This window comes from Tamandua tetradactyla, chromosome 6 (genome assembly GCF_023851605.1).
Source record: "Tamandua tetradactyla isolate mTamTet1 chromosome 6, mTamTet1.pri, whole genome shotgun sequence".
NCBI lineage: Eukaryota > Metazoa > Chordata > Mammalia > Pilosa > Myrmecophagidae > Tamandua > Tamandua tetradactyla.
Window position 1 is genome coordinate 86,950,626 of NC_135332.1, and position 25,741 is coordinate 86,976,366.

General features: G+C 51.6%; 2 protein-coding genes across 7 annotated transcripts in view; one reads left to right on the forward strand and one right to left on the reverse strand.

Annotated features, from left to right (window-relative positions):
- The window catches only part of AGO2 (argonaute RISC catalytic component 2), a 134,015-nt gene that overhangs the window by 94,113 nt on the left and 14,161 nt on the right, over positions 1-25,741 (forward strand). For all 6 annotated transcript variants that reach the window (XM_077166705.1, XM_077166704.1, XM_077166706.1 and 3 more), the window contains 11 exons: positions 5,107-5,288; positions 7,865-8,001; positions 9,540-9,674; positions 10,339-10,426; positions 11,571-11,718; positions 12,529-12,648; positions 12,804-12,926; positions 16,354-16,487; positions 18,223-18,407; positions 19,553-19,712; positions 23,676-23,766. In XM_077166705.1, coding sequence (XP_077022820.1) covers positions 5,107-5,288; positions 7,865-8,001; positions 9,540-9,674; positions 10,339-10,426; positions 11,571-11,718; positions 12,529-12,648; positions 12,804-12,926; positions 16,354-16,487; positions 18,223-18,407; positions 19,553-19,712; positions 23,676-23,766 — 1,503 coding nt within the window. The remainder of the gene's footprint in view (positions 1-5,106; positions 5,289-7,864; positions 8,002-9,539; positions 9,675-10,338; positions 10,427-11,570; positions 11,719-12,528; positions 12,649-12,803; positions 12,927-16,353; positions 16,488-18,222; positions 18,408-19,552; positions 19,713-23,675; positions 23,767-25,741) is intronic.
- Positions 20,739-22,224, reverse strand: LOC143688589 (zinc transporter 7). Its single transcript, XM_077166709.1, has one exon. The coding sequence runs from the start codon at positions 22,069-22,071 to the stop codon at positions 20,941-20,943; it is 1,131 nt and encodes a 376-aa protein (XP_077022824.1). The 5' UTR covers positions 22,072-22,224; the 3' UTR covers positions 20,739-20,940.

Genomic DNA, 25,741 nt, shown 5'->3' on the forward strand with positions numbered 1-25,741 from the left:
ACATTCTTTTCCTTTTACATTTGCTCTTTTTTTTCTGTTAAGTACTTTTCTCTGTGTTGTGGGTTCCTTTCATGTCCTGAAGCTCAGGGTCTGGGTGGGATTGGGCTCCCTCTTCCAGGACCATGTGCGGTTGCCCTTCCTCGGGAAGGTCTGTCCCTCTCTCTCATCTCTCGCACTGATGCGTGAGCCCACATGCCTGGATTCCCTGAATTCCCGTCCCCGTGTGGAGAGAGAGCTTCTCTACAGGGCTGAAGGGTCCTGGGGCTGCCTCGGACAGCCCCTCACACCCAGAAGAGGAGCCTGTGACTGGGAGGCTGGACAAGTCACTCCACGTTCTGGATCCTCCTGGGTAGCGATGTGGTATGATTTGCATGGCCTGAATGTCATTTCTTTTTGTCCCTGTTCTGGGTCCAGCTCCTTGCCCCCCGTCATCAGGTCCTACCAGAGGTCTGGGGCTTCCCCAGAGCTGCAGTTTAAGCAGTGAAAGCATGAGGGTCTGCTTCTCCGCAGGAAGCGCTGAGGGAGGCAGATGTCGGACTCAGGTTGCAGTAGGGCCCTGCTCTTGGAGGACGGCTGTGGCCAAGCTTACTGCCCAACAAGTCGTGTGCACAGCGGCCTCCCCTCACCTCTGTGCCCTCACTTTGGGCAGACCAGGCCTTAGAGTGCCCGGCCAGGGAGGCTGGGGTTCATTCTGACCAGGACAGTGGGTGTGTCTGCACTTGGGTGACAAGGAAGTGCTGACCAACCAGCAAAGGTGGGGAGCAGGGAGCTGTCCTCAGGGTGCAGGGGATGGGCCTGCTAGGTCCATGGCAGCAGCTCTCCTGGCAGCCCAGCCTGCAGTCTCTTGGGGTTAAGGTTCCCCAAGGAAACAGCAGCATTTGGACCAGTGCCATAAATCAAGATGATGGCGCTTGGTGTGTGAGGGCTGGACTTGGCCGAGCAGCTGCCTCTGGGACTTGCTGGTTTGGTCTGCTGAGGGTGACTTTGAATTCCTAGGGCCCCTCCCAGTTGTGCTGGGCACGGCTTTGATTTCTGTAGCAAGGCAACTTGGAGCGGTGATGATTCGCTTCACCAGGAGATTTCACTGCTGTGCAAAATGGCAGAAGGCCCTTAAATAGTCAGCTCCCAGAGTACTTTTAAAATAAGGCGCAGCCTGCATGTCCCTTGGAGGGAGCCAGGCAGCTGTTGCCCTTGGCACTGACTCCTGGAGGCTCACTCGGTGAGCGGGGTTGGCCCCTCTGCAGCCTGGGGGCCCCAGGACGGGCCTGGCATCCTCCCAAGCAGGGCTCTGGCCAGTGGCTCGGGCCTCCACCAGCTCCGTGCTCCTCCCTTAGCAGCAGATGGCGGGGGGCACCCACGGCCCTCACCCGCCCAGCATCCAGGAGCTGCACGGGAAACCCCTGGGAAATGCAGCTGCTCCTCTCGCTTCTCTCCTGGCTCAGTGCTCGGTTTCTTTGTGCTCTTTAAGGGGATGTTTTCCCTTTCTTTGTCCCGCAGTTGTGAGGCTGCACCAAAACAGGAATCTTTTTATTACTGTTCCCATTCTGCTCACCCAGATGATTTTCAAATGAGAGGGAGTTTAGTTGTTTGTCTTTTAATCTGTTTGGAGAGACTGAATGTCACAGCTGCCTCACCATTTTCTAGGCCCTGGATTGGTGCCGCTTTGCTGACATTTTTGTCTGTCCACGTCCAGAAAACGGCAGTGTAACTCTGCAGTGTCCCATAAGCAGCTCCTGACAGCATGCTGGCTCCGCAGCTGGTCAGCATAGCACCCACACGGAGGGCAGGGTGGCTGGCCAACCCACTGGGAGCTGCCTGCCAGGCTGGGCAGTGGACAGTGCCTGGGCCCGGGCAACCTCAGCACATGGGAGCTCTGCTCTTTAGAGAGAGCCATTGCACCTGTCACGGTGGAATCCCCTCCCTGCTGCCCCCTGCCCTGCTGTGGGTGTGGTGTTGCTGCTAACATCATCGTGAGCCCCTAAACCTTTGCAGACAGGTTTGGCCAGTCCCCCCAGGATTCGCGCTTGGTGAGCAAAGGTGTGGAGCCTGGAGCTTAGTTTGCTACTTTGTTATGGGAGCTGGAGAAGCTGGGCAAGAACATATTTCGCAATATGTTTATTTTGCCACAGGAAAAAGTACCCCTCCAAATGCCTCCTTAGTTTTGATTATAGAGTTGTTTTTGAAGGAAGACATTTAAGTGCATCTAATTAATGGCAATTCACAGGACTGGTTTTCGGCCATGCCAGGTGCTGTTGGGTAGAGATGTGTGCGTCAGGTTTGTAGTCTTTATGTGTAGTTCAGTGGTTAGCATGTTGGGTTCCCTTCCAAGCTCTTTCCGCCTGAATGCCCGTAGTACCATTTGCGAACACTGGGGACCCTCCCCCCCCCGCGGCCCCTCCCCTTCTCTGACTGCACTGTCCTCTGCTGGTCTAGACCCAGACCCCAAAGCCAGCCTGCAGGTGCCACACACAGCCGTGCTCCTGCCAGGTTCCATCTCCTCTTCTGGAAACAGATGGTCCAACATGACCACGTGTCCCTTCCACATCCCCTCTGTGACCGCCCCCCTGGACCTGAGTTTCTTGAACTGAAAGTGGAGAGGGAGTGGTGAGAGCAGCAGGAAGAATAGGTTGTTGTGCAAATAAAGTAATACCTATCACATTATTAGTGCTATATTAAATGTTAGCTTTTTGTTTTTAATTACTTTTATATGACTTACTTAAGTAGTTTATTATGAAATCCAGTAAACAAAATTTCTGTGTAGTTTAAAGAACAGTAAAGACACAACCACCCTGAGCCCACCATCCAGCCAAGAAATCCCCTTGGCCCCTCCCCACGGGCTCTCCCGGACCACATGGCCTCTGGCCCTCTGCTCTGTCTGCCCCGTGTGTGCATTCCCTACTGATACCTGTGTCCTTCTGCCCAGATTTGGACTCTGAGCAGCACCACGCCGTGGAGCCTTCTGTGGCTTGATTCCTTGGTATTAGACATTTGAAGCCCATGCACTTTGATGACTTTGTTCCTCTTTCATTGCTCTGGGAACAGACCAGAGCAGGTTTCCCTCTTCCCCTGTCGGTTAGGGTCCACCAGGTGTGTGGTGCTCTGAGTGCAGCTGGGCGTGCCCGGGCACCAATGCAGGGGGTGCCGCTGGCAGGGACCCAGGTGTGCCAGCGACTGCAGTGTATCCTGGTGGTTGCTCTTGTGAGGTTGGTGCTCCTGGAGGACTGCGTCTGTGTGGAGGGACCTGGGTCAGGAAGATGAGCAGGACAGGAGCTGAGTACAGGTGTGACGGTGGGTGGAGGGAGGAATGGATAGGGTGGCAGATGGATGGATAGAGGAGTGGATGGAGGGGTGAAAGGTTGGATATAAGAATGGAGGGGTGGAGGGAGGGAAAGAGGGATGATTGAGTAAATGAGCCAGCAGTTGTCAAATCATGCTTGACCTGGGACTGGTAGGCTGGGTAGGGTCAGTGGTGCATGAGTGGGGAGGGCACTCCAGGTAGAGCAGTGCAATGGGAGAGAGGCTCATCCCTCTGGGAAGATGGAAGCTGGGACTTGAGGTTCAGGGGTCTTGGCAGTGGTGGGTTGGACCTGGCCGTGTCTGCATCTCTGTGTGTGAGGCCCCAAGAGTGACAGGTGTCAGCCATGCCCGGGTCCAGATCCAACCCCCGCCCTTTAATAGCTGTGTGGCCTTGGGCTGTGTCTGTTTTTTCATGTGTAAATTGTGGCTAATAGAGCCTCCCTTGCTGGAAGTGTAGGGCATTTAAGGATGCACTATATGTGGTTCAGTATTGTCAGCAAATATGAAAATTTCCCACAGGCTTAGATGAGCTAGTGATGGGGTTGTGTGTGCAGACACCCAGGATGCTTGGAGCAGTTACTCAAACTAGAAATGAGCCACGAGAAAAAGAAGTGGAGATGCATGACCAGGAAAGGGTGGGTCTGGGCATAATGTGGGGATGGGTGGGGGGCACACTCAGAGACTGAGTGGGGGCGGGCTTCAGTGTTGGCTGAGCAGAGGGCTCCACGCTGCACAGTACGGGCAGCTTCCCAGCACTGTGGCCACTGCCACGCGGGGTTGAATTAGGTTAAAGGAAGCAAAACGTGAGGTTCGGCTCCTCAGTCCCACTCACCTGGTTTCAGTACTCGGGGCACCACCGGTGGCTGTGCTGGCGTTCCGAGCGCAGACCCAGAGCCCGCGTCTCACCCCCTCTGGGCCGGGCGCTCGGAGGCCCTTGGGCCTGACCTGTGGCGGGAGGCTTCCGCACGGGTTTGCGGGTCCTCCCAGGAAGCGTCTGGCTAAAAGCATACCCTTCCCATTCCGTGCCTGGGGTCCAGACACGGAAGCCGCGCCCCCACCCCCGTACGCAGCGAACTCTGCGCGGAGACCACCCAGTGCGCTTTCCCAGCCGCATTCGCCCGCGCTTCAGCGAGAACATCTTTGATCGTGCGGAGAGGCTGCAAGAAGTGCACAGTGGGCGCCCGTCTCCCTGGGTTCTGCAGCTGCAGTTAGCATTTTGCTCCGTTGTTTTTATCGCACATCTGCTCAGAGAAGGCTTTTTGTTCACCATGTATTTGCTGCAGACCATCTTCCACACTTCAGGGACCCAGGACAAGGCATACCGCAGCGCTGCACACTTGTCTCAGCTTCTCAGTTTCAGCAGGGAGATGAGCAAGTCTCAGAGCCCCCAGCCAACTTTAGCCACGTGCTTGTGTACCCCGGGAGATGCCCAGCCCGCTGTTGCCTCCTGCCACCGGGGCACTGGAGGCTGGCTGGGCACTTAAAGTCTCTGGGCCCCTCTTGGGTGTCAGACCAGGCGGAGCAGCTCCCGCCTCCTCGTGTCCACTGCAGCACTGTGTTTGCTCACAGCGTCCCTCCCCACTCCATCCTATATGCTGGTCCTAGCATTGGCTTAGGTATCCCAGAAGTAGTAAATCCCAGGCCTGCCTCTGTGGCTTTGCTGATGGGGGAGGAGTGTGTGGTCAGATAAAGAAGTGACTGGTTTTCCCTAACCCGGCGCTGTCCTGAGGCTTCCACAGACAGCTTCCTCCTGCCCAGGGACTTCCCGGGAGACAGCGCCAGTGACCTTGTGTGCTCTGGCCCGTGCAGGTGGAGCTGGAGGTCACACTGCCTGGGGAAGGCAAGGACCGCATCTTCAAGGTGTCCATCAAGTGGGTGTCCTGCGTGAGCCTACAGGCGCTGCACGATGCACTTTCGGGGCGGCTGCCCAGCGTCCCCTTCGAAACGATACAGGCCCTGGACGTGGTCATGAGGCATTTGCCCTCCATGAGGTGAGCGTCTGCGTCCGGCCCAGCAGGGCCCTCTGCACATTTGGGGTCTCGGTGCGGGGTGGTGGTAGCTGTGCAAATTTGCTGTGAGGAAGATAGTAAGCAGTGCTAACATGAAAAATACCTTTTTGCATTAAAAAAAAATTAAAGTCTCTAGTACCCTTAAACTAGCCCAGGACGGTGGCCTCCCTACGTCCGTGCACTAGGCATTCTTCCTTCACGCAGCCTCCCCCTGCCCCCCACTGGGGTCCTGGGGTAGAGCAGCATTCGCAGACCTGGTCCTTGAAGGAACCTTTGCCACCAGCTCTTCATGACTGCAGGTAGCACCACAGGTGGGTAGGTAGCACCACAGGGGCGTGAGGCATGTTTGTAAAACCAGGAGATCGCTCTTGCTGCAGAGCGCCAGGTACATGGGCTCGCTGGATGTGTCAGTGGCTCATTTTGTGCCAGAGCGCTAGATGGAGGCCAGTGCTGACTTCCCCTGTGAGTAGGGCCAGTCCATGCCAGGGCCTTGGGAGCCACCGAGTGGACCAGTTTCCTGAAACCAGGACAGACCTCCAAGCGGAAACCTCCCGGGCCTGGCCACTAGAGTTTACAGCAGGATGCACAACTCTAAGATTTCAGGGAGAGCCAAGCCACCTTGGTCTTCTCCTAACTAGGTTTCTTTTTTTTTTTTAATGCAATTTTATTGATCTATATTGTACATTCACACACCATGTAATCATCCAAAGCGTACAATCAGTGGTTTATAGTATCATCATATAGCTGTGCATTTATCATCACGATCAACTCTTTCTTTTTTGTGAAAAATAACATACAAAAAAGCAACAAATTTCAAAGCACAGAGCAACAATTTAGATGTAGAACAGATTTCAGAGTTTGTGAATTCAGAGTTCACAATTTTAGGTTTTTACTTGTAGCTTCTCTAAGATCCTGGAGACTGAAAAAGGTATCAGTATAATGATTCAGCAGTCATACTGGTTTGTTAAACCCTACCTTCTCTGTATAACTCCATCATCACCTTTGATGCTTCTCCCACACTTTAGGGGGTATTTGAGCTACGTCCATTCTAACTTTTCATGTTGAAAGAGGCTGTCACTAATATGGGATAGGGAATGGACATAGTTGATGTTCTGGAGAGGCCGGGCCCTCTGCGTTTCAGGACTAGACCATCCGGAGGTTGTAGAGTTCTGAAAAGTACTGGACTTTTTTTTTTGAGGGTGGTGGTGAGAGTGGTGGTGGTGGTGGCGCATGGTCCAGGAATCAAACCCAGGTCTCCTGCAAGGAAGGTGACCACTGAACCACCTGCACACCCACTAGATTTCTTTTTAAATTCAGTTGTACTGAGATATATTCTGACACCACACAAACCATCCGGAGTACACAACTGCTGGTTCACAGCTTCATCACATAGTTGTGCATTCAGCCCCACAATAGATATGAGAACATTGCCATTACTCCAGAGAAGAAATGAAAGTATAGAAGAAAACCCAAATCCTCCCATACCCCTTATTTGTGGAACTGGATGGTAAAGAGGGCAGAGGCAACCCAGCACAGGACAGGCTGCCACTCCATGGGGGCACCCCCTCCCCGGCAGCCCCCCCTGCTCGAAGCCCCTGATGGGAGGAGGGTGGGTAGGTACAGAAATGCTGGGCACAGCTTCTAGATGAGTCACAGCAGTTAGTGTGGTTTTTATTTTCTGAATTGAGTTTATCTACGTTCTTTTTATAGTCAGAAGGCGAGTGCTGTTTTCATTTTCAAAAAAATAATAGAAGAAAATATTAATGGACAGAAAAGGCGGCAGGCTTAATACACCTGAGTCAGACGGTGGAAAGCTCAGCTCACCTGGGCCATTGCTGTGATCTTGTGGGTAGTGCAGCCTGCCAGTGGAGAGCCGTCGCTGTGAGGTGCATGTCTCGGCACGGGACTCGTTCCCGATGCCCCAGCGGGGTGGGCAGGTACTGTGGACCACCCAGGAGATGGCGAGTAACTGGCCCCAGGAAGGCACACGTGAGCTCAGGCATCGCCCTCTGTCTCTCGTCCCACTGTAGCCACAAGTGGCAGTGACCCAGGCAGTCATCCCAGTAGTGGCTGAGCTGCCTTGGGCCCGAGCCTGTGATTGGTGGTCAGCAAATGCTAGGTTTCAACTGAGCTTGCACACCCGCAGTGGCCAAGAGCTAGAAAGATTTGAAGGAATATGTACAGGTGCTGGCAGTAGTGGATGGAAATCAGTAATTAAAGAAATTAAGGGAAGGGGGACATTAGCTTGGAAACACAAGAGCAGCCAGCTATACTGCAGCACCCCGAGACCCTCGCCAGGACGGTGCTCTGGAAGTGCCAGCCCCTGCTGCTGCGAGGAGGCATCTGAGGCCCCACCCGCATGAGGCCCCGCCCCAACACTGCCATGGCTCCCTGGGTGGCCCCGACACAAGCCCCTCAAGAAGCTGTTGGAGCCCGGAAAGCTGCTGTGTGAGGGGCTACAGAGCAGAAGCACTGGTGGATGTCAGCCCAGGCGAGCAGTGTCGGGCCGGCCTTTCCCTGGACTGCGCTGCTCATACCCGGGCACCTCTTGGTTTCAGGTACACCCCTGTGGGCCGCTCCTTCTTTACTGCGTCCGAGGGCTGCTCAAACCCGCTGGGAGGAGGCCGAGAAGTGTGGTTTGGCTTCCATCAGTCCGTCCGACCTTCTCTTTGGAAAATGATGCTAAATATTGATGGTAAGAAAAGCTTGGGTCTTTGTTGCAGGTGGGGACAGGACCTGGGGGCCCCGGGTCTCCAGGATGGCCTCTCAAGGGTACAGATGCTGCGTGGCACCTGGCCTCTCCCCAACTGGTGTTTGTTAGGTCGGGGTACCAGTTCCCCGTCATGTGGGGAGCCCCACACCCAGAGTTCACAGGGTCTGGGTGGGCCTGAGGGGTGGCCTTTCTGACAAGTTCCTCCTCCATGCTGGGGGAATCTTGGGCAAGTTGCTGACCCTCTTTGTGCACCCGTTTCCCTTCCTATAAGTTGGGGTTCTTGGTGCCTGTGATTGTGGAATGTCATGAGTTAATGCCAGCAGCCCACTAAGGACAGAGCGTGCTGCCTACAAGATGCTCAGGATTAGGTGACTTTATCCTTGTGACTGTTACAGCCACTGAGCTTTCAGTAACTGAGACAGCACGTGTCTGAGGACTTGATGGTATCACAGCCATGGCTCCCCAGAGCTGCTCGGGTCCTAGGACATGCTGTTCCAAGCCTGTCCCTGGTGCAGCTGGCATTTTATTTGCAGTATGACTTCCCCGGCCAAGAAGGCAGAGCATTGATATCCTGCCTCAGGAAGCTCCTTACTTCACCACAGCTGGCATTTCGGGCAGCACTGCTCCAGAGGCTCCCTTGGTTTATCTGAGTCAGGCAGGCAGTTTCCTAGTAGGCAGAGGACTTGACCCTTTCCCACCTGCAGCACACTTGGTTACATAGCAGAGAGCTATGGGTCTGAGCCATGGGTCTGAGCAAGTTGGGCAGGCTGGGGGTGCCCACCCCAGGTCGGGTGTTCTTGGTGGGTGGTGAGTGAACTTCTGTCCTTAGCAGCCCTCTTTGCCATCTTTGACACACTCAAACTTCGGACGTTTGAGGCCTAGCCAGGCCCCCTGGGCTTGGTGCTGCCTGCCCCGAGAGAGGGAGTCTGCCAGTGGTTTCTCTGCGCTGGACCACACTTATCCCTCTGACCAAAAGACAGTGGGAGTCAGTTTATGTGAGAAGTTCCAGAAAAGCATGAAAATTAAATCTTGTTCAATTATGCCTTTATTGAAAAAGTAATTACATAAAAAGAGAGTGTCAAATTTCAGAAAGATCTGTACCAGAAGAGTCAGTATTTAAAATTGAAACAATTCTAGAAAATCCAAAGGCTTGTGGTTGCCACGATCTGTTTGCTTTTTGTTTGATTTAGAGAACTAATTTCATTCCCAGAAGGTGACTTTGTCTTGAGCCTCCACCAACACTTTCCCATTGTCCCTGATTGCTGACCAGAGGGGCCAGCGGCCACGTGAGCAGGCGTCCCACCCCTCTCAGGACACAGAACGCATGACCCCTTCCATGTGGGCTCTCCTGTCTCTGAGGCTGGGAGGCGCCGGGAGCGAGCTCGGGGCAGGAGAGGACAGAGGCCCCTGCACTCCTTCCATGCCCCTGGCCTGGTGCCAGCACCAGTTGTCGGACCTGCAGAATGGCGTCAGGCCTGCCTCTCACGCTTTGTCTTTTGTCTTTCTTTTCCCTCCTATAGTCTCGGCAACCGCATTTTATAAGGCACAGCCAGTAATCGAGTTTGTTTGTGAAGTTTTGGATTTTAAAAGTATTGAAGAACAACTAAAACCTCTGACAGATTCCCAAAGGGTAAAGTTTACCAAAGAAATCAAAGGTAACTACGTGCCCCGTGTGCCAGGTTGGGGTGGGGACGGCCGGGACCCCTCGTGGCCCTGTGCCTACTGCTCTGTTGGGAGAGTTCAGTGAGCCAATAGACGCGTCAGCCCCTGAGGTGGGATGGACCCCCTGAGGACACGTCTTTCCACACAGGGTCAGGCGTGGGATGGCGGGTGGAACGTCCATGCTTGGATGTCAGGGCAGAAACCCCATAGAGAGCAGGAACGTGGCTGCAGCTGGCTTACGTGTCCTGGCAGGCAGGGACGCATGTGTCCACTTGCCCTTTAACCCTGTCACCCACTGCCCTGGGCAGTGCCAGCCCACCTGGCTGCAGTTTCCCTCGGGGGAAGATCCAGGTCATACTGCCCTCGGTGCCAGGTGTGACAGCCCCCACTGCTCTCCCCACAAGCCACCCCCTCCCACCTGTCCTTTTCTGGGCTCGTTTTCAAGACACTCAGCAGTGCCAGTTGTTAAACCTCTTGATCCTGAAGAAAGGATGGAAGCCCGTGCTCAAAGCTGAGCCCCACATGTCCCTTTCGTGACTCTTGGCCCTGGCCTTCCTTGGGTGAAAGCGCCCCGTGGGCGGCGCAGCTTGCGGAGGCGGCTGTGGGCTCCGGGGCGCAGGTGGGCTGGAGGCTGATGCCTGGGCTGTGTGTGGCCAGGTCTCAAGGTGGAGATAACGCACTGTGGGCAGATGAAGAGGAAGTACCGTGTCTGCAACGTGACCCGGCGGCCGGCAAGTCACCAGACGTGAGTGGTCCTCCTCCCACCCCCGAGCCCGCAGCCCCGGGTCAGAGCCACACCTTACAGGGCTCCTTCACCTGGCGGTGTGAGGGGGCATGGCGAAGTTCTCTTTGTCCGGGGCAGGGGTGTAGTTTTCCGTTACTGAGTTTTACCAGTGAGAAAGGGCCCTGTGTGCCACTTTTCCATTCAGCCCTCGTGCTACATGGGGCATCAGGAAGGCAGTCGTGGGTCCTGGGTGACGCTGGGTCCAGCAGGCTCTGTGCCAGCCGCGAGCTCGGAAACTGTTCAGCATTCAAACCCACGCCGCAACCAGGCTCTGTATGAGCGTACTGGGCTCCCTCGGGCTGCACACAGAGTTCTGGGGAGGAAGTGACAGCTTTGACCGCTGTGCCCACCCTGAGGTCTCCTGGGCCCAGAGGAGATTCTCTTGTCCATTCTTGGGTCATTCTGTGGACAGTGCCTGGTCTGTGGCTGGGTACCAAGGTGGGGAGGCCCATCCAGCCAGTGGGCAGGACAAGTTTGTCCCTGTCCTGCTGTTTCTTCTCCCACTGGGCAGAGTCTCCAGAGGTTGCAGCAGTCTGGCTGGGGCATGCGAGTGGGTGTAGGACGAGCTGGGGCGTGGGACCCCTGGTGTGTGCGAGCCCTCCTCAGGCCCTTGCTTCTCTGATTTCAAGCCTCTTCTCCTGTCCCAGCTGCACCTCTTGCAGTGAAGGTTTGTGAGCACAGCAGCCTCCTTCCCTTCCTCACCCTGTCCCTGGAGCTGCCGCTCCTTCTGGGCAGAGTGCTGGGGCTCTGGGCAACTGCATGTCTCCTGGGAGATGCACAGGTCTTTGTGGATTTACTGTCATTTGTCCTGGCTCTTCTGCATATTTTGTATATGCCACATATAATCTATGACTGTCACATATACCACGTATAATCTATGACTGTTGCATATTATGTGCATGTGAGTATTTTTTATTTCCCAATTTCAGAGCCAAAATGAGAGTTTAGGAATGTTCTGGATAATCTAAAGTACGTGACTCGGGGTTGACCCCTGGCAGGCACAGTGCATGCTTGCCGCTAACTCACCCCCGCCTCTGAATTGGCCCTGGGTGTCTTCCCCAGGAGTCCTGGGAGGGCCACAGCCTGAGCTGCCTCTTCCCCACAGGTTCCCGCTGCAGCAGGAGAGCGGGCAGACGGTGGAGTGCACGGTGGCCCAGTACTTCAAGGACAGGCACAAGCTCGTCCTGCGCTACCCACACCTGCCGTGCTTGCAGGTTGGGCAGGAACAGAAACACACCTACCTTCCCCTAGAGGCAAGTCTGTCCCCACCCCAACCCCCCCACTCACACTCCCCACCCCATACCCCTACCCTCACCCCCACCTAGGGCTGGGCACCCACGGCCCAAACCTCTGTAGGACTTGGGCAACTTACACACTTCTTAGAGCCCCAATTCCCCCATTAACAACATGGGGTTAGCCGTCTGTGGCTCCATGTGAGGATTAATTGGGTCGTGGGCGACTCACCTGTGGGTCCCAGTGCATGGTTAAGTCTGCACTCGGGCTGGGGGCCGTTTTCTCCCTCGCTGACTGCACCCCTCCAAGGCTGCCTGCCTGAGAACTCCTTGTCCTGGGAGAAGATCAGATTTTGAAGCAAAGAAGCGAGTTTTAACTCTTTCCTTTTTGTGTTTTAAATTCTCCATACTTTCCTAACTACTCAAAGATGTGGGACCTGGGTGTTGCAAGTGTGCCGGTCCAAAGCAGATGGCCTGCCTCAGCGGGCGGCTTCGCACTCCTGTGCACGAGGGCCAGAGAGTCCAGGAGATGCGGCGCGGGGTCCACATGGCCCCTGACGGCTGTGCTGGGGCTCGTTCTTGTGTTAGGCGGGACCTTCGTTGCGAGAAAAGGCAATTGAGCCACGGCCGGAGGCGAGGTGTTCCTAGTAGGTGTCAGGACTGGTCCCCACTCTGGGTCTGTGTGCAGCGCTGTGTTTTGCAGAGGGGGAGGAAAGGTGTCCTGGCAGCAGCCCCCAGTCCCGATGCTCTGTCTCAGAGACTGGAGCCACCCCACGCCCGCAAGGAGCCTGCCCCTGGTACCAGTACAGCGTCTCCGTGTCGCCTTTGTAGGTCTGTAACATAGTGGCAGGACAGAGATGCATAAAGAAACTAACTGACAATCAAACCTCAACCATGATCCGAGCGACTGCCAGGTCTGCACCCGATCGGCAAGAAGAGATTAGCAAATTGGTGAGCGTCATGTCCGGAGCGGGGGGTGGTCCTGCGATCCAGGGGTCCACACATGCCTGTGGCAAGGCATCCCCGATGCTTTGGGCACTAGTGAGTTTCTAGAGAGACACAAAACCTGCCTCTGACTCTCTGCTTTTATGTTTTTTCTTTTCAAGATGCGAAGTGCAAGTTTTAATACAGATCCGTATGTTCGTGAGTTTGGAATCATGGTCAAAGACGAGATGACAGACGTGACCGGGCGGGTCCTCCAGCCGCCCTCCATCCTTTATGGTGGCAGGGTGCGTGCCTGATGAGCTCCCAGGTTGGGCGGTCTGGGGGCAAGGAGTGTGCCTGCCTGTGGCTGGGGATGTGATAGCAGCATTTGAACCCCCACCCGCAGGGAAAAGGAATGCATCCTCCTTTGATCAGAACCTGTGCAAGTTATGGGACTTTGTAAGGACCTGAATTTCCTTGATCCTTTAAAAACCTTGTTCAGAATACTCTTAATCTTTTTACATGATAATCTCCTTACCCCATCTGAACTTGCACATATCCTTTGTGCAGTGGGCATTCTGCCAGTATCAAGTTGTTTTCCAGAAACTTAAACTATTTTTCTGTTTTTTGCCTTTTTCTTTGGGGGTATTTGAAGCAAGCATAGCATTTCACTGTTTTTTTTTTTTTTGTTTATTTGTGCTTTATGCCTATTGACCTCTAGGTTTTAGTGAGCAGGACTTGATCGAAGATGTAGGGCCCTTTAAGCCCCTGCCACATTCACGAGGGATTTTCCCTCGTGTCCCCTTGGGCTGTCCCCTTGGGCTGTCTTCTTGGCCAGCCAAAGGTTGGGCTGGGTGCAGAGGCAGCGGGCACCCCTGCTGGGCTGCGGGTGAACTGCGCACTGCCCCTGCCAGTGTCTGTGGAAGGTCTGGGCTGCTTCACAGCTGCTCACCTATCAGAAGCTTGCTGCCGTCCTGGTGCAGGCTGTGTTTGTTTTTGTTTTTAGTTATGCATTTCTTATTCTTTGACAGGTTTTTGTCTTTTTGTTTTTAATGCTTTATTATGTATCAAAAGATACAAAATGATTATACAGAAAAACTTCCTTTTCCTGGCAGTCAGTGGCCTTCCCAGGAAGCAACTGGCATGAGCAACCTCCTTTGTGACTTTGCCCAGGGATATTCACATATTTTCTTCTCTTTTTTAAATACAAACAGTAGCATATTAAATACACTCCTGCGCCTTTTTTTTTTTTTTTTTTTTTACTTAATGTTTTCTGTTAGTGCTCATAGAGATCTCACAGACTATTCCATGTTGCTGGGTAACTCGTTTCCTCATTTTTTTTATTATAAGATAAAATTTGAAAATTTTTTTTAAACATTTTTTTAATGAAAAATAACATATGAAAACCAGCAACAAATTTCCAAGTACTTTTTAACAAGTAGTACAACAGATTTTAAAGTTTGGTATGGGTTATAGTTCCATGCTTTTTCATTTTTTCTTCTAGCTACTCCAAGACAGTGGAGGCCAAAAGAAATAGCAATATACTGCTTCTGCCGTCATATGCATTTGTTAAATCCTATCTTCTCTATTAGACTCTTCCTTCTCTTTTTTTTTCTTTTTTTGTGAAAAATAACATGGATTAAAAAAAAAGCAACAAATGTCAAGACACATAGCAGCAATTAGTTGTAGAACAGATTTCAGAGTTTGGTATGGGTTACAGTTCCACCATTTTAGGTTTTTACTTCTAGCTGCTCTAAGATACTGGAGACTAAAAAGAAGTATCACTCCTGCCTCTGAAGGCTCTGGGTGTCAGGTTCCTCTCAGCCCACTGACATAGACCTTACAGTCCACGTTCGTTTTCTCTGATGCTCCATAAGGTCCTTCTGCCCCTTTCCCTCTCTTGGTAGCGCCCATCCAGGATCACATACTGTGTTTAATTGTCATTGTCTCCTCTGTTATGGGTGCCACGAGATCTTACAGCTTTTAAGTGGCCTTTTTCTTAAGTCAGTGCTCGTCCTGTTGCTGCAGACCTTTAACTGCTCTTGGGGCTTACAGAACGATGTTCCTGCCGGTTCGTGCTGATTGTTCAGAGCGAGGAGCCCCGCAGCATCTCCCCCCACCATCTCGACAGGGCAGGGCTCCTGTGGGAACAGACACCATGCATCACCTGCCCTACCCTCTGGCTGCTATTAGAGCAAAAATTCAGTATCTCTTCTATGAGCAGCATGCGTGGCAGTGTTTCGCCACCAGGGACAATTCTGTCCACCCCCCCTGGGGGATACTTGGTGATATCTGGAAATAATTTTGATTTTCACATATGGAGTGGAGGGTGCCACTGGCATCGGAGGGAGGAGACTGCCAGTGTCTTATAATGCACAGGGCAGACCCCATAGAGAGGCACCCAACCCCAAACATCAGCCGAGCCGAGGCTAAGGAGCCCTTGTGCATGGAGGAGCCCCTTTCTGCTTAGGCTTGTGCAGTGTGGCTGTGTGCGTGCATATATGTTTGTGTGCAACGTGGGTATGTGACTGCATGAATGTGTGTGTCCACTGTCAGAGTCTGCAACACCAGGCACGGTTGGCTAACTGTAGTGGGTGCAGAGTGAGAGTAAGAAAAAAAGACAGGAAACAAGCATTCATTTCTAGCATGTGTTTTATTTTACAACAGGCTTGGGGTTCTTTTGTAAGAAAGAAATGTTTTCCACTAAAAAAGTAAACCTCTGCAGAGTAAATCATGGATAGCAATGTAGCAACTCGCACGATCCACTGCCTGCCTGCAGTGCCCTTCCTGGCTGATCCCTGTCCCTGATGCTCTCACTTGAACACGATTCAGAGATTCCTTAGGGAGCAGGGTAAGAGTGTTGGGGGCTGGTCTTTTCAGATAAAGAAGGTCCTTTCTAGTTGAGAGATAACAGCATTAGGCAGATGCATCCCTTCCTAGCTCTCTTTCCAACAGGTGTAGTTACCTGTTCTCACACAGCCAGGCTGCTCCAGGCAGTAGCATGCAGAGTGGAAGGAACAGTGGGCTCCTCTTTATTGTCATCCCTACTCATGGATCACGTGACTGGACAGATGCCCCCTGAATTCTCTTCCCTGCCCTGGCTGCCTCATTGATAATGGATGAGGTAAAGTAAGAGAAAGCATTTTGTAAAACAGGAAGCCTAGAGAGTCGCAAGGTGCTTTCATTCCTCTGGCCTGCCCATAGGGGAGGATGGAGTTCTGACCCTCCCTGGTCTCCTGGCTTAGCCTCCCTCCACCATCCATCCATCTGTCCATCCATCCGTCCATCCGTTCTCCAGCTATCCTCCATCCATCCACCCTTCCCCCTCATCCATCCACCCATCCTCCATCTACCTATCTGTCCATCTGTTCATATAGCCATCTTCCATCCATCCATCCGTATAGCCATCTTCCATCCATCTTCCATCCATCCATCCATTCACTCATCCAACCGTTTACCCTGCCTCCTTCTATTTGTCTTACCTCCATTTTTCTGTCCATCTGCCCATCACCTATCCAGCCACCCATCTTCCCACCCATCCTGTAAACATCCACAGGGTGCCTCTGGTGCTCTGCAAGTCAGAGATGGGGGAAACAGCGGAAGGATTAGCTCTTTCCCTCAGGAGCTGCCATCTGGCTCGGGGCCCAATAGTCAGTCATAGGGAGAGCGACAAAGCCCAAGGAGGAATATGTTTCCCATTTCCTCTTACCCAGAATTTCTGGTCATTTGCAGAATAAAGCGATTGCCACCCCTGTGCAGGGCGTTTGGGACATGAGGAACAAGCAGTTCCACACGGGCATTGAGATCAAGGTGTGGGCTATTGCCTGCTTCGCCCCCCAGCGCCAGTGCACGGAGGTCCACCTCAAGTAAGTACACCCCGGGGTCAGACTGATGACCCAGCAAGGCTGCCTCCTGGGCCAGGAGGGTGGGCCGGGCCGGGAGATGCAGGCTGCATCAGTGTACAAGCACTTCTTTGACATCTCAGGCCCATTGTTGGAGTGAGCATGGAGAACTAGCACATATTATATAAGAAACAAAACAGCATCTGAAGATTAAGTTTCAGAATTAAAAGCAAAATTAAATTGGACTCAATGACTGAAATTACTTTTTAAGACACCATAGCTTCATATTTCTGAAAATTAAGTGAGAAGGGGGAAATAACTGAAAATGAGGAAGAACTGGTCAACAGAGAGGCAGGAAGGCTGGGGTTATTTTCTCACCTCCACAGGCAAGGGGAGCAGTTACACCTTGTTGAGTGGAATGGAGAAACAGGAGGAGAAAAAGCTTTGGCTCGCCCCTCTGTTCAAGCAGCTTGCCCAGGTAGCCTAGTTATCTGTCTAGGTGATGCAGAAGGCTGGTCTCTCTCCCTTGGGAGCTCCGAGGCTCATGGGATGGGGATGGGGAAGAGGGAAGTGGAGCTGGTCTTCGTCTCGGGCAACACAGCAGCAGAAGGAAGCGATGTATTAACCAGGCCAGCTTTTGGGTCCTGACCTGTTGGACTCTTTGGAAATAACTCAGTAGAGGTGCAGAGTTGTCTCTTATGCTTTTGTACCAAACAAACCCAAAATGGAAAATAAAGCTTTTGCTTTCAACCCCTCTTGGGTGGTAAGCTGGAGGAATCTGCTAAGCTTCTGAGGTGTGGCAGGTAACTGAAGCTTTTCAGCAAAGGGTGAATCAGAAAAAAAACGTGGCTACCAAAAAGAAAGTATCTGTACGTGAGAGCCAATGTCCAGAGGCAGTGAAACGTCCATCGGAGGGGAGGCTCCCCTTCATCCAGAGGCCAGCAAAATGAGCTGGTGTTTCCACAGCTGGAAGCACAGAGAGAGGTCCTGGAAAAGCAAACTTAAGTAGGTTGTAACCTGTGCACTTGGTAACTCTCCTGTTCCCATTGCCCGCCTTTGGTTCTTTCATTCTGGTTTTGCTTGGAGCTCAGTAGTCCTGAGGTAAATTTATTAATATAGAGGTATAAATTCTGACAGACACATATATTTCCTTAACTGCACTAAAATATATGAAATTGAACACAATCGACTAGGTCGAATCAGTTTCTTTGCCCTTATTATAGAAAGCAGCATTATTTTTAGTCTAAGCTTAAAATAGCAACTGTTGCTTTGTCTCTTCCTCCGTCCCCAACTGCAGAAGGCCAGTTGGCTCAGCTGCCTGTGCTACTGGAGTTGTCGTTTTTGTTTTTCTCTCCCATGCTCATGGCATCCAAACCTAAGATGTGCACACTGGAATAGAGGAAAGGACAGGCAGCTCATAATCCCAAGCACTCTCTGAGAATGATTAGAGCTGGCGCATGCACGCCTGGCCTGTCCCTTTGAAGGCCTCCGGCTGGTCCGCCCAGCCCAGGAGGTGGCAGCGGCTTTGAAGTGTTAGTGTACACCTGGCCACTGGCCGCGTGTACACCTGGCACACCGAACCCTTTCCACGGTGACATCTCTTAGCAGATGCAGCTTTGATTTCTGACTTTGGTCAGGACTTAAAGGAACTTAGATCCCGACCGCAGCACAGTGCTTGGGTTTTGTTGAAGTGTGGGTGCTGCTGTAGACCCCACTGTCACCCTAGGCACGCTTTTGCACACTGAGCCTTCTCCTCCAGGTCCTTCACAGAGCAGCTCAGAAAGATATCGAGAGATGCTGGGATGCCGATCCAGGGGCAGCCGTGCTTCTGCAAGTACGCCCAAGGGGCAGACAGCGTGGAGCCCATGTTCCGGCACCTGAAGAACGCCTATGCGGGCCTGCAGCTGGTGGTCGTCATCCTGCCGGGCAAGACCCCCGTGTACGGTAGGTGCATGGCCCAAACCACCGCGGCCTCCTGGGCAACCTGCACAGCTTGAGCCCCTCTGTGGCTCTGTTGTCCATCCTGTCCGTCCTGTGGCGGTGCCTGTTTCTGACCTATTTGGGAGCCTAAGAAAGAGGAGAAAAGTCTGTGGTTGGTGGTCCTCTCAGGCTGTCGTTCTGAGAGGCCAGCCCTGAGCTGCTCTGAGCTGGGGTGTGTAGGTACCTGTTCCCACCCGGCCCCGTATTGTTGGGACGCAGGCATGGTCATTTAGTGCCCCATGAGGATGCTGCTGTGGGCACCTGCTCCATGTCCCAGCCACTTCGGGATTCTCTGGAAGGGCCTCTGAGCCTTTTATGCCAAAGGGGCAGTTGCACATTCTTTCAGCTAAAATGCATTGGGCCCCCATGGCAATGTCCCAGGCCCTGGAGAATGCAGTAAGTCAGACACAGGCCCTGCTCAGAAAGCTGACCGAGTCCTGGGGGGGGCGGGGGGGGGGCACTATGTGACTGGGGCACGAGGGGGGACTGTTTGCAACCTGGTCAGAGCACTGAGGGGCCCCGAGGCTCCCAGTGAGGGGGCTGGGAGAGAGTGGGCACCATGAAGCCCTTGGGAGCCTCCCCCAACTCAGAGCAGTGGTGGGAAAGCTGCGCTCTGCCCTCCAAGTCATACTTACAGGAAAGGAAAGATGACAGTGTCCATTTGTACATCCTATTTATAACCCTAGGAGTCGTCACCCTGTTTCCACGGACATACCCCGGGACAGTGGAACAGTTGCTTTATGAAGGAATCCAGAGATGGAGGGGCAAATTAATTTTATCCATCTGGCCTTTGCTTGTCACTGTGAGCGCTGTGGTAACAGTGTCTCATTCCAAATTCAGGAGCGCCAGCCCCTTGGTTGTAGCCTGCCCGTGCACCCTGGGCCCTGGCTGAGTCCTGCAGAATGCCCTCATCCACGTGTTGGACAGGAGGCATGCTCGCACGGCCCCCTAAGTGGTGGGGCGGTGTGGAGCCAGAGCTTACATGCGGACGCTCTGCTTCCTCCTGCCCGCCAGAGTGCCCTCTCTTCTAGGTTCCCCTCCAGACTGGGTAGGGTGGGTGCAGGGAGGCCAGCGCCAGGCAAGCTGCTGAGGGTGCTCTGTGCCCCCAGCCGAGGTGAAGCGCGTGGGGGACACGGTGCTGGGGATGGCCACGCAGTGTGTGCAGATGAAGAATGTGCAGAGGACGACGCCGCAGACCCTGTCTAACCTCTGCCTGAAGATCAACGTCAAGCTTGGGGGTGTCAACAACATCCTGCTGCCCCAGGGCAGGTGAGGCTGGGGGGTGCGGGGGGGGCGGGCAGGTGCACAGCACACGACCACTTGTAGGTCCTGCTGGGGTGGTTCTTGTTTTGCATATAAGATGATAACAACATGCAGTTGACCCGCATTTTTTATTTTAGGTAATTTTTAATTTTTTTTAAAATATAACAAACTCAAACATTCTTAACAAATGATCATTCCGTTCTACATATATAATCAGTAATTCACAATATCATCACATAGTTGCATATTCGTCATTATGTTCATTTCTTAGAACATTTGCATCAATTCAGAAAAAATAAAAAGACAACAAAAAAATTCATACATACCAGACCCCTTACCCCTTCCTTTCATTGATCACTAGCATTTCAATCTACTAAATTTATTTTAACATTTGTTCCCCCTGTTATTTATTTATTTATTTTTTATTTTATTTTATTTTTTTTTTTTTTGTAAAATAACACCTTTTATTTTATGAGATAAAACAATACATGGAAATTTTTTATATATCTAAATCTATGCTGTAATTATACAAAAAGAAAATCTGTATACATTACTAGCAAGAGTCTTATTTTGTACAGCTAATAGAATACTCATTTAAAAAAAGACATACATGACCTTTGATGGTACATTTCTATGCTGGCAAATACATTTTATGATACAAAGGCACTTTGAAAACCCAATATGGTTTGGTTCATAAGTTTGCAAAGTACAAACAGTTTTACAAACATATGATTATACTGAAGAACGTCTACAATTGTGACATTACATATAAAGCAGATTTCCATTTTTTTCTTTTTTTTTTTAATAACACTGGTTTTGTGGGAATGCAAACAGTGGTTTCCAGCAGCTTTAGTGAAGACATTACAGAAGATTGGAGGCCCACAATCTGAATGAATCTCCTACCGGCTGGGGACAAGGGGTAGGGGATGAGGTACAGGATGAAAAACAGAAATAAAACCCACACCTTGGAACAAAACCAGAAACTGCAGAAAAATGTTTTGAAGGGAAGAACACAAAAGACAAGACCAAAAGTCCAAGAGATATCCTTTTAATTGTGATCCCTTAGCTGTGAACTCCTGGCAGGGTACAGACGGCTGACTCTACCTGGTCTACTTGGTGCTGAGGAGTTGTAGTGATGATTGATTTCTCTATTTTAAAAAGCTGGGTACAATGTTTTAGACTGTACAGTACCAGAAAAATTTGGTCCAAAAAAAACATAATTTGTTTTCATTGCCTACATGGCTGCAAAGTCAATCTGTACATAAAGCTGTCTCACTCCAGCCTGAGTAAAAATATTATGTGTTTGGCTTAAAATCCACCTTGAATCAGCATCAGGTGCTACTACTAACTTCAAGGTCCCAACATAAACGTCAGAACATAAAGTCCAGAAGTGCTGTTCTTGTAAATTGTAAACTCCTTGCAAATGCTGCACCCTCTGATAGCACTGTGGCAGAGTATTTTCCAACAGGGGAGGAGTTCTCTGCATCAGTATTCCAACAGACTCTCTTAAAAGAGGAATAACACTTACAACTATAAGCATGGCTATAAGGATTGAACAGATAGGATCTGCTATCATTAGACCAAAATTTTGCATCATTATTGCAGATGCAATTACACCGATACTTCCGAGTGTATCTGCTAGAATGTGTAAAAATACACCTTGTAAAATTTGTCTGCTGGGTCCTGTTGTTTCTTTTAAGGAGGGACCATCATGAGCATAAAAGTGCCCATGCCCATGAGCATGATCATGGCTGTGCGCAGGGCCATGTTTCAATTCGTGACTGTGGCAATGATCGACGTGGCTATGTGCCTGATCCACAGTACCGTTAAAGAGGAAATGACTGTGCCCATGACCAGAGCCATGAGAATGTCCATGACCTCCATGCTTGAAAACAAATATTCCTATTAGGTTTACCACAAATCCGAGAATTGAAACAAGTAACAGTCTCTCATGGTGTACATCTGGAGGGGCTAGAGCTCTCTCAACTCCTTCTGAGAAAATAAAAAAAGCAGTGAAGATCAAAAATAGGCCATTAACAAAGCCAGCCAGAACTTCCGCTCTAACATACCCATAAGAGAAAGCATCATTATCTCTCCATTTTGAGATAACAGAAGCTGCCAATCCAGCCAAAATGGCAGTGCTATCAAAAAACATGTGAAAAGAGTCGGAAATCAAGCCTAAGCAGTTGCTCCAGATGCCGTAGAGTAGTTCCACAAAAGCGAAAGAGAGATTCAGGCACAGGAAGAAAAACAGGTTCCGGGACGTCTTGTCCGACAGGATAGACCTAAACCAGCCCGAAATCTTGCCGAACAGATTGAACTTGGGTGGTTTGTATTCATCGTCCTTGATGGACAGGGGCAACATCTTCTCTGCCCGGCGAAGGGCCGGGTCTGCTCCCCTCTAGAAATGGCTCCGTAGGGTGGTGGCAGCGACAGTGATGAAGCCTCCGACGGGACTCGCCAGCGCTCGTCCCGGGCCGCGAGCCGCTCACAGACACAGCCACAGACACACACCCGGGAACTCCCTGTTATTTATTTTTATGCCATATGTTTTACTTGTCTGTTGATAAGGTAGATGAAAGGAGCATCTGACACAAGGTTTTCACAATCACTCAATCACATTGTGAAAGCTATATCATTATACAATCATCTTCAAGAAACATGGCTACTGGAACACAGCTCTACATTTTCAGGCAGTTCCTCCAGCCTCTCCATTACATCTTGAATAACAAGGTGATGTCTACTTAAATGCGTAAGAATAATCTCTAGGATAACCTCTTGACTCTGGAATCTCTCAGCCATTGACACTTTATTTTGTCTCATTTCACTCTTCGCCCTTTTGATCAAGAAGGTTTTCTCAATCCCTTGATGCTGAGTCTCAGCTCATTCTAGGATTTCTGTCCCATGTTGCCAGGATGGTCCACACCCCTGGGAGTCATGTCCCACGTAGAGAGGGAGAGAGCAGTGAGTTTGCTTGTTGAGTTGGCTGGAGAGAGAGGCCACATGTGAGCAACAAAAGAGGTTCTCTTGGGGGTGACTCTTAGGCCTGATTTTAAGTAGGCTTGGCCTATCCTTTGTGAGGTCAAGCTTCATATGAACAAACCCCAAGACTGGGGACTCAGCCGATTGCCTTGGTTGTCCCCAGTGCTTATGAGAATATCAAGAATTTTCTACTTGGGGAAGTTAAATTTTCCCCCTTTCTCACCATTCCCCCAAGGGGACTTTGCAAATAATTTTTTACTCACTGTTCAAATCACTCTGTGACCCGCACATTTTTAAGTGTACCTGCTTCAGTGGCATTAATTGCGTTCACTGTGGTGTGAAACCATCTCTGCTGTGTGCCTTCAGAACTTTTTCATCATGCCAAACCAAATCTCTGTACCCATTAAATGACTCCCCATTCCCAGCCCCCACATGTGCTGCCTCTTCAGAAAAATGGCACTGAATACTACTAACCTTTAAAATATTTGAGGGGAAAAGTCAGCGCAGGGCTTCTGAGCTGTGGGCGGTTCTGTCTCCCTGGGAACATGTGCCAAGGTCTGAGGGTTGTCAGCACTGGAGAGGGCGAGGCCATGGTGCTGCCTGATCCCCTGCAGTGCCGGGGGTGGGAGACCCAGGGTTAGACTGGAGTGGCAGGTCAAAAGTGAGTGGCAAGTATTATTCCTTTTTTTTTTGTTTTTTGGGTTTTTTTAGCACATGTGAAGATAGAGGATATAGAACCCCTACATTCATGTCCCCTAACCTCAATAGCTCTCTTATTTCATAAACCTACCTCCTTATCCCACAGGGTTATTTCAGAGCCCTAATATCGTGTTATCTGTAAAGATCTCTGTATGCTTCATTGGAAGATAAAGACCTTTTTAAAAAGATAACCCCAATACAGAGTCAACAGCAGAAAAATAGCAGCGGCCCTTTGTGATACCAGAGACCCCTGCGCTACGGCTCACAGGCTCCCACTTTCCTCCGCAGGCCCCCCGTGTTCCAGCAGCCTGTCATCTTTCTGGGGGCAGATGTCACGCACCCCCCGGCCGGGGATGGGAAGAAGCCTTCGATTGCTGCTGTGAGTGCAACGCTTTCCTCTGGGCTCTCCTGCTGGTGGTACTTTGCCCTGCGGGGGACATGTAGCTCTTTCCAGTAGGCACCTGGGGGCACCCGGGGGCCATGTGTGTGGGTGAAGGCTGCAGGGCAAGGGGCGCGGTCTCTTGCTGAAAAGCACTGAGGTTTACTAACCTGCAGTTGGCGAGGTCAGGGTCTCATGGATGAGGGGTGTTGGGGGGTCATTGAGGATGGCACAGAAGGTGTTCGAGAAGCAGTAAGCATTGCGCGGGTTGGCACTGCCCAGGTCACGTCAGCCTGGGCAGATCCGTGTGGAAAGCCCACTGTGAGGTGCTTACGCTCTGCACAGCCTCACCTGCTGCTCAGGTCTCACCTTGGTGACTTCCAGCCCACTGGGGTGGATGCTGCGGCATGTTCCCTGGTGGGTGTTATGGGCCCATTTTAAATATATTCTGGTTTTATTATAAAACGCTAAACATGAACAAATTGAACAGTCTAGAGTTAAAGGTCTGTCTTTCCTTTTATACTCTGCTTAGTCTGCCAGGGTGAAGTATTGCGCAGACTAGTTGGCTTCAGCCACAGGGATTTATCATCTCAGGTTTTGGAGGCTAGAAGTCCAAACTTAAGGTGAGGCCAGGGCGTGCTTCCCCTAAAGTCTGTCTCGTTCTGGTGCTGCTAGCCAGCAACCCCTCAGCCTGTGCCAGGAGGCTGGCTGCCCCCGCCCCCCGCCTGCCTTACTACCATTGTGTTCAGTTTCTCTGCTTAGAAGGGCTCCAGCAGCGTTTCACCTTAACTTTCACCTCACCTTAACGGCATCTGTAAAGGTCCTGTGTGGGGAGCGCCTGTGGTTCAGCATTAGAATGCTTGCCTTCCATGGGAAAGACTCTGGTTCAGTGCATACTGGACCCCCCCCGCCCCCCCCCCCCCCCCCCCCCCCCCCCCAGTAAAGGTCCTATTTACATGTGGATGCGAACCTGCAGGATAGGGGTTAGGACTTGAGGGTCTTTGTGGGGGCATGAGCCGATCCGTAGCACAGTCCCTGTTCAGTCTCATGGAGGGACCTGATGTTGTTAATTGTGTCTTTACACAAATATTTGAACTGGCTTCAAACAGTATTTTTCCTTGTTTTAACTTTGTGGGTATTTTTGCCATGCTGGTGTATGTCCTTCACACCTGGCCTGCTCTCCCCTTACTTAGAAGGTGCCTGCGCGTCACCCTCATCTGCTCAGCGCCCGGCGCTGATTGTTCTTGGTGATAATCACTCTTGGCAGTGATCATTGTTGCTGAGGCCCTTGGTTCAAAAAGACCCAGTGGAACCATGCCCTCGGGTTAGTGCAGATTTTAAAATGTGTAGTGCAGAGAGCAAAGGGTGTTCCTCCAGATTGCACTTAGGGGAAACTGCAGTGTTGTGCAGCCGAGGTACCGAGACGGAGGGAACCAAAATGTCAGGATAAGTTGTGCGTTGGCTGCAGACTGCCTGGAGCCATTGTGCCTTCAGACATTCATAGGAAGCCAGCAGTGCCCACCCACATGGATGCCTTCTGCTTCTGCCATCCTCTGGCCTCCTGGCAGGGATCAGTCGCGTCTGGGGAGCAGAAGCACCTCCAGAGAGAAGCACAGGGCTGCCTGACAGAAGCCCTGCCCTGCCCCAGTCTCATCCCTGGCTCTGTGGGGAATCATACCTGTAGCTGCTCAGGAGCCAGGGAGGTGCAGGGCAGACTGGAACAAAGCAAGGCCCTGTTCCCTGGGGCCCAACGAGCCGGCGACTGGCTCAGGGCCCTGGACCTTGGGAGGCCAGGTGCTGCATGGGAAGCAGTGACATGGATTGCAAGCCTGAGCTGCACAGGCTGGAGCTGTATTTTCTGCTCTTTACCTAGGGCAATTGAACTGAACCACAGCTTCCTGGCCTGTAAAATGAGGAAATTAACCGTATCGCCCTCCTGCCATAGTCCTGTGCCCGTGTGTTTAAGCAGCCAGCA